General features: G+C 48.9%; 1 protein-coding gene across 1 annotated transcript; it reads left to right on the forward strand.

The window, feature by feature from the left end:
• Positions 1-315: 315 nt before the first annotated feature.
• fah (fumarylacetoacetate hydrolase (fumarylacetoacetase)) lies at positions 316-7,347 on the forward strand. Its single transcript, XM_086152952.1, has 14 exons — positions 316-446; positions 1,348-1,458; positions 1,944-2,065; positions 2,137-2,186; positions 2,282-2,372; positions 4,028-4,125; positions 4,199-4,251; positions 4,320-4,419; positions 6,108-6,238; positions 6,352-6,427; positions 6,680-6,726; positions 6,806-6,907; positions 6,978-7,095; positions 7,183-7,347. The coding sequence occupies exons 1-14, from the start codon at positions 366-368 to the stop codon at positions 7,257-7,259; spliced, it is 1,257 nt and encodes a 418-aa protein (XP_086009078.1). The 5' UTR covers positions 316-365; the 3' UTR covers positions 7,260-7,347.
• The last annotated feature ends 444 nt before the right edge of the window (positions 7,348-7,791 follow it).

Consider the following 7,791-nt stretch of genomic DNA (forward strand, 5'->3'; position numbering starts at 1 on the left):
ATTGTCTCGAGGACGAACAGGAAACTGTTCAAAGCAGAATGGGACTTGATAACAGGACGCTCAAAACATCAAGCTTCACCGAAAAAGTATCGGAAGTACTCAAAAGTACTGCGAAGTACTCCCATTTACTGCGAGTTGTCCACCCGGAAGTAGGTCGGGGGCCCCCAGCGCACGCTTGCGCTGAGTCACGCCGCCGGCTGGTTCCGATTAGGGGCGCGAGGGAGGACACGAGGGGCGGCGTCTGATTGGCTGAGCGTCCTGCGTCGTGATTGGCCGCTTGGCTGAGGGGGCGGGGCCAGGCACTCCGGTACAAAGTCCCTGCCGCGGGACGGACCTTCTCGTCCTTCTCCTCCATCACATTCAACATGTCTTTCATCCGCGTTCAGCCGCAGTCGGACTTCTCCTTCCAGAACCTGCCTTATGGGATCTTCTCCACCGCCGAGAACGTACGTGCATGCAGACCTTTCTGGTTGCTGCAGAGCTGCCGATAATTCAAAGTTGTACTTTTATTTTGAAATTCCGACTTGAAAAGTTCTCCATTTCCTGGGAGTTTGTGTTTAGAGTGAAGACTTCCCGGTACTTTATTTTGAAAGGTTATCGACTTCCATATTGTTTGGAAATCTTCTCTATATCCTGGTCCTTTTATTTTGAAAGGTTATCTCCTGAAATTTGAAATGTTCTCCGCATCCTGTTATTTTATTTTGAAAGGCTGAATACTTCCTGGGAGTTTTTAAAGGTACTGTGTTTGTGGTAGTTTATTTGAAATGGTATTTACCTTGAAAGATTATCCTCTGCCTGGTAGTTTACTTGGAAAGGTTATCTACTTCCTGATTCTTCATTTAGAAAGGCTATCTACTTCCTGGTAGTTTATATTGACGTTTTCTCAACTTCCTGATATTTATTTTAAAAGGCTATCTACTTCCTGGTAGTTTATATTGACGTTTTCTCTACTTCCTGATATTTATTTTAAAAGGCTATCTACTTCCTGGTAGTTTATATTGATGTTTCCTCAACTTCCTGATATTTATTTTAAAAGGCTATCTACTTCCTGGTAGTTTATATTGACGTTTTCTCTACTTCCTGATATTTATTTTAAAAGGCTATCTACTTCCTGGTAGTTTATATTGACGTTTTCTCTACTTCCTGATATTTATTTTAAAAGGCTATCTACTTCCTGGTAGTTTCTTATTGACATTTTCCCCACTTCCTCGGAGATGTTTGGGAAGCTCGTTTTGTTCCTGGGAGTCTCTCCTGGTCTTGGACCCCCTGATGTTGTCTTGGAGGTCACTTCCTGAATCGCTCATATTGGCTCAGACCAAGTCACGTGACCCGGTCGTGTCTCCGCAGCCCCAACATCGGATCGGCGTCGCCATCGGAGACCAGATCCTGGACCTGAGCGTGGTCTCCTTCCTGTTCCAGGGGCCGCTGATGGCCCAGCACCAGGACGTCCTCCAGAAGGTATACACACACACACACACAAACACACTCACACATGCACAACCATGCTGCAGTTAGACAGCATGGCCACCAGAGCCAGAGGGTGCGGAAGATGAAGACCATGATGAAGGTGGTGAAGATGGTAGCTGTGATAATGAAGATGATCGTGATTGGAATTGATGAAGATGATAGTGAAGTAGTGATGATGAGGATGGTGACGGTAGTGCTGATGAAGGTGATGGTAATGACAATGAAGATGATGAAGACGACGATGATGATGATGATGAAACTGATGATGAAGAAGATGATGATGACGATAATAATGAAACTGGTGTTGAAGAAGATTATGACGATAATAACAACGTTAGTGATGGGGCTGATCATGAAGATGAAGATGATGATGATGATTGTAGTGATGATTTTTAACAATGAAAGTATTGCTGACAATGTTGAAGATGACGCTGAAGGTTGTGATGAAAATGCCGATGAAATCGCTCCGTCCCCAGCCCACCCTGAACGCCCTGATGGCCCTGGGTTACGAGGCCTGGAAGGAAACCAGGTCCACGCTGCAGGAGCTGCTGTCGGCCAATAACAGCAGGCTGAGGGATGACAACACCCTCCGTGCCAGGTGAGCTATCATCCAAACAGGTACCACTTTCTGGTTCCCCTTGTCGTCTTCCAAAGTACGTTTGTCTCCAGGGCCTTCGTGGACCAGAGCTCCGCCTCCATGCACCTCCCAGCAGACATCGGTAAGATCGCCGTCTGAAAATATGGAGGAACTGACTGCTAGCCCTGCTAGTGTTAGCTTCACTGACCAATGATGGAACATTCTGGCGTCCCTCAGGAGACTATACGGACTTCTACTCGTCTAAGGACCACGCCACCAACGTGGGCATCATGTTCCGCGGGAAGGAGAACGCCCTCATGCCCAACTGGTGAGTTTTTAGCCGGCGGATGCCTGAAGGTTCTAGAGGGTTCTGAAGGCACCGTGTAGCTTGAGACACTAACGCTGATTCCATAAGGCAGTGACACCTACATTAGCATCTTAGGGCTCCAGAAGCTAAACAGGCTCTTCCACCTTGGGCCACCAAGTAGCCTAGCTGTGTTAGCTGTGTCATGAACTAGATGTGAGTCTCCACCCGGGGCCAGAAGACAGCTATTGAAGCTAAAATGGATTCTCCCACCACTGGCAACCAGGGAGCACCAGCTATGCTAGCATCTTGGCAAGTATAAGCAAATATCAGTTCTTCAGCCTTTTAGCCTCATCTGGCTAATAATTATCAATTCATTCACCTGTGGCCACCAAGCAGCGCCACATGTATAAGCATGTTCACGCTTTTGAAGCCAACATCAGTTCTTCCGCCTTTGTTTTAGCCTCATTTGGTAAGCACTTTGCAATTTATCCACCTATGGTCACCAGGTAGCGCCACATACATTAGCGTGTAAGTGCTTTGGAAGCTTAAAATCAGTTCTTCTAGCTTTGTTTTAGCCTCATTTTGGTAGCATTTACCAATTCATCCACCTGTGGCCACCAGGTAGCACCACATAGTTTAGCATGTCAGTGCTTTCAAAGCTAACATCAATTCTTCCACCTTTGTTTTAGCCTCATCTGGTTAGCAATTAGCAACTTAGCCACTTATGATCACCAGGCAGCACCACATACATTAGCATGTTAGTGAATTGGAAACTGAAATCAGTTTTTCCAGCTCTATTTTAGCCTTATCATGTTAACAATTGGCAATTCATCCACGTGTGGCTACCAACAAGCACCACATGCATTCGCATGTTTAAGCATTAGAAGCTAATATCAGTTCTTCCACCTTTGTTTTAGACTCATCTGGTTAGCAATTAGAAGCTAACAACAGTTTTCCCCCCTTTTTCCCTCATAATGTTAGCAATCATCCATATATGGCCGATCATGAGCACCACATGCATTAGCATGTTTGCACTTTCAAAGCTAACAACTTCCACCTTTGTTTTAGCCTCATCTGGTTGGCAATTATGAATTTTTCCACCTGTGGAATACCAGCCAGAACCACATGCATTAGCATGTTAGTGCAACGGAAGCTAAAATCAGTTCTTCCCCCTCCATTTTAGCTCCATCTGGTTCGCAATTAGCAGTTCCTCCACCCGTGCCCATACATTAGCATGTTAGCACATTGGAAGCTACAATCAGTTCTTCCACCTCTATTTTAGCTTAATCTGGTTAGCAATTCGCAATTCCTCTACCTGTGCCCGTGAGGCAGCGCCACATACATTAGCATGTTTGCACTTTGGAAGCTAAAATCAGTTCTTCAACCACTTTTTAACCTTAGTATGTTAGTAATTAGCAATTCATCCACCTGTTGCCACCAGGCAGCACCACATACATTTGCATCCTAGCCTTTAAGATGCTAACATCTGTTCTTCCATCTTTCTTTTAGCCTCATCTGGTTAGCAACTAGAAGTCATCTACCTGTGGCCACCAGGCAGTGCCACATACATTAGCAACTTAGCTCTGTGAAAACTGAAGTCAGGTCTTCCGCCTCTATTTTAGCCTCACGCAGTTAGTATTTGGCATTTTGCAGTGTTTCTCCCGCCCTTCTTCCAGGCTCAGACTTCCTGTGGGGTACCATGGCCGTGCCTCCTCCATCGTGGTCTCGGGGACCCCCATCCGGCGCCCTTCAGGCCAGAAGAGACCTGACCAGAGTAAGACTGAGGTGCTTGTCAGCATGATCCATCACAAGTCTGTTAGCTCACAACGCTAAATCTCGTCCCACAGCCAAGCCGCCGGTGTTTGGCCCGTCCACGCAGTTGGACATTGAGCTGGAGATGGTGAGTAATACCACTTCCTGTTCGCCCCCCCCGATTGGTCCACTGACTGGTACCGTCTTCCTTGGCAGGCGTTCTTCGTAGGAGGGGGGAATGCACTCGGGGATCCCATCCCCATCCACAAGGCCCACCAGCACATCTTTGGCCTGGTCCTGATGAACGATTGGAGCGGTGAGAGTGGGCCAAACCACTTCCTCTGGCGGGGGGGGGGGGCTTTTAACTATTCCTTTAACATCTGCATCTGGGAGTAGCTCCCAGATCTTCCTGCCTGTCACTCAGAAGCAGCGGCGTGTCCCACCGGGGAGCGGAGCTTAATCCCCCACGTTAATCTGCCTCATTGGTAATCTGCTGTGACAGGTCACTTAGGAATCACTTGTTCTTTAATCCCTGGATGAATTATGGATGGGGATGGAGATGGTGGAGGAGGTCCCTTTTAAATGGAGATGTCTCATCGAGTCCTGAGTGCAAACCCCATGATGAAGAGCAGCAAGCCTGTGAGCAAGGCATTAGGAGCAGCTGCTGGGTTGAAGGGTTGGCTTTTTTTGTCAGACAGATGCCTTTGAGTGGCTCATTGATTGTAGAGTTCTGCGGTGCGTGCTGGCCTGGGTGGTTGCTGTGGTAACAGTGTGTTTGTGTGTGTGTGTACTTTTGTGTCCATGTGCATGTACATGTGTATGCATGTGTGTGTGTGTGTGTGTGTGCACGTATGTATATATGTTTGTCTGGATGCATGTAGATATGTGTGTGAGTGAATGTGTATACGTGTGTGTGTGCAAGCATGTGTGTGTGTGTATGTGCACGCACGCAAGTGTGCGTGTGTGTGTACTTGTGTATGCATGTGCATGCCTGGGTGTGTGAATGTGTATGTATTTGTGTGTGCATGCATGTGTCTGGTCTATGTCTATGCGTGTGTATTTATATATGTGTGTGTGTGTGTGTGTGTGTGTGTGTGTGTGTGTGTGCATGTACATGTGCGTGCGTGTGTGTGTGTGCACGTATGTATATATGTTTGTCTGGACGCGTGTAGATACGTGTGTGAGTGAATGTGTATATATGTGTGTGTGCAAGCATGTGTGTGTGTGTATGTGCATGCATGCAAGTGTGCGTGTGTGTGTACTTGTGTATGCATGTGCATGCCTGGGTGTGTGAATGTGTATGTATTTGTGTGTGCATATATGTGTCTGGTCTATGTTTATGCGTGCGTATTTATATGTGTGTGTGTGTGTGTGTGTGTGTGTGTGTGTGTGTGCGCGCGCACGTATGTATATATGTTTGTCTGGATGCATGTAGATATGTGTGTGAGTGAATGTGTATACGTGTGTGTGTGCAAGCATGTGTGTGTGTGTATGTGCATGCATGCAAGTGTGCGTTTTTGTGTACTTGTGTATGCATGTGCATGCCTGGGTGTGTGAATGTGTATGTATTTGTGTGTGCATGCCTGTGTCCGGTCTATGTCTATGTGTGCGTATTTATATATGTGTGTGTGTGTGTGTGTGTGTGTGTGTGCATGTACATGTGCATGCGTGTGTGTGTGTGCACGTATGTATATATGTTTGTCTGGATGCGTGTAGATATGTGTGTGAGTGAATGTGTATATGTGTGTGTGTGTGCAAGCATGTGTGTGTGTGTGTATGTGCACGCATGCAAGTGTGCACGTGTGTGTACTTGTGTATGCATGTGCATGCCTGGGTGTGTGAATCTGCATGTATTTGTGTGTGCATATATGTGTCTGGTCTATGTTTATGCGTGCGTATTTATATATGTGTGTGTGTGTGTGTGTGTGCATGCATGTGTGTGTGTGTGTGTGCGTGCGTGGATGCATGCTTATGTGTGTGTCTTTGTGTGTGTATGCTCTCCAGCCCGGGACATCCAGTCGTGGGAGTATATTCCTCTGGGCCCGTTCCTGGGGAAGAGCTTCGGGACCAGCATCTCCCCTTGGGTGGTTCCTCTGGAGGCCCTGCTGCCCTTTGCCCTGCCCAACCCGCTGCAGGTCAGAGCCCTCAGGAACCTCCTCGAGGACCACTGTCTCCTTCAGGGACCTCCTGGTGGACCGGTGTCTCTTAGGTTCCCCCCCACCTTGACTCCAGTGTCTTGTCCCTGCAGGACCCGGAGCCCCTCCCCTACCTGAGGCACCCAGACCCCTTTACCTTCGACCTCCAGCTGCTGGTGTCCCTGAGAGGTCCCAAACATCTGGACATCTTCTCCTACCCTGGACTGCTTGCTTTTGGAGGCTCCACAGCCAATCATCTGCCTTCATCTAACCCGCAATCATCTCCATCTAACCTTCAGCCAATCATCTGCATCTAACCCACAATCATCTCCATCTAACCTTCAGCCAGGCATCTGCATCTAACCCACAATCATCTCCATCTAACCTTCAGTCAATCACCTTCTTCACGTGGGCTGAATCTTCCTCCTGTGTTCTTCTCAGGAGCCGGGATGGCGGCACCCACAACCATCTGCAGGTCCAACTTCAAGGTACCCTGGCTTTTCCTGCAGCCTAGAACCTTCTCCTTCAGATGAACCTGACCATGTGTGTATGTGTGTGTGTGTGAAGCACATGTACTGGACCATGAAGCAGCAGGTGGCCCATCACACCGTCAACGGCTGCAACCTCAGACCAGGAGACCTTCTGGCTTCCGGAACCATCAGCGGTCCCGTGGGTCCCGCCCACGTTCCCCATTTGAGGTTTTCCGGGTTCCTTGCTGACCTTCTTTGTCCCCCTCCAGGAGCAGGAAAGCTTCGGTTCCATGCTGGAGCTCTCCTGGAGAGGAGCCCGCAGAATCCAGCTGGGGAACGGAGAATCCAGGACCTTCCTGGAGGACGGCGACGAGGTGACCATCACCGGTGAGATGGAGCCCACCGCCTGCTGATGGAAAATCTTGGGTGGAACGTGACAGACACTGTGTGTGTGTGTGTGTGTGTGTGTGTCAGGTCACTGCGAGCGCGACGGCATCCGTGTTGGATTTGGAAGCTGCTGTGGAACCATCATCCCTGCCCTGCAGCCTTGAAGGACCCAGGAACCAACCTGACAGAACCACAGAACCCTGTGTGTGTGTGTGTGTGTGTGTGTGTCCCAGTAAAAGCAGACCTTTTCAATCCTGGAGTTCCCTGGTGTGGTTCTTCTAGAGGTGTGGAACCTTCTCTATGTTCTCCAGATTCTCTGGTTTCCTCCCCCCAAAAAAAAAAAAAAAAGTCCTGCCACCTGTCCCGTGATGGGCTCCTCAGCCATCAGCAAGATAAGAGGTGGAGAGGGATGAATGGATTGATGGATGGACACACAAAGTGCCAGGGACATGGCTCAATGGCAAACACCGGGTGTCCAGGCCTTCACCTCTGAGGCTTGGCCGGGCACAGCCCAAAGGAACAACATGGGTCCCTCTTCCCCTGGGCTCACTGCCCACAGGAAGGGCCAAGGGGGTCAGCTGTAGTGTGGGACGGGCGGTAGTCGGAGCATGGGACCTTGATAGACCGATCCTCAGCTGCAGAAGTTGGCTCTTGGAACATGGAATGTCACCTCTCTGGCGGGGAAAAGCTGGCGCG

Source organism: Fistularia commersonii, chromosome 9 (assembly GCF_037954325.1).
Source record: "Fistularia commersonii isolate RoL2024-O1a breed Wild chromosome 9, RoL_Fcom_v1.0, whole genome shotgun sequence".
NCBI lineage: Eukaryota > Metazoa > Chordata > Actinopteri > Syngnathiformes > Fistulariidae > Fistularia > Fistularia commersonii.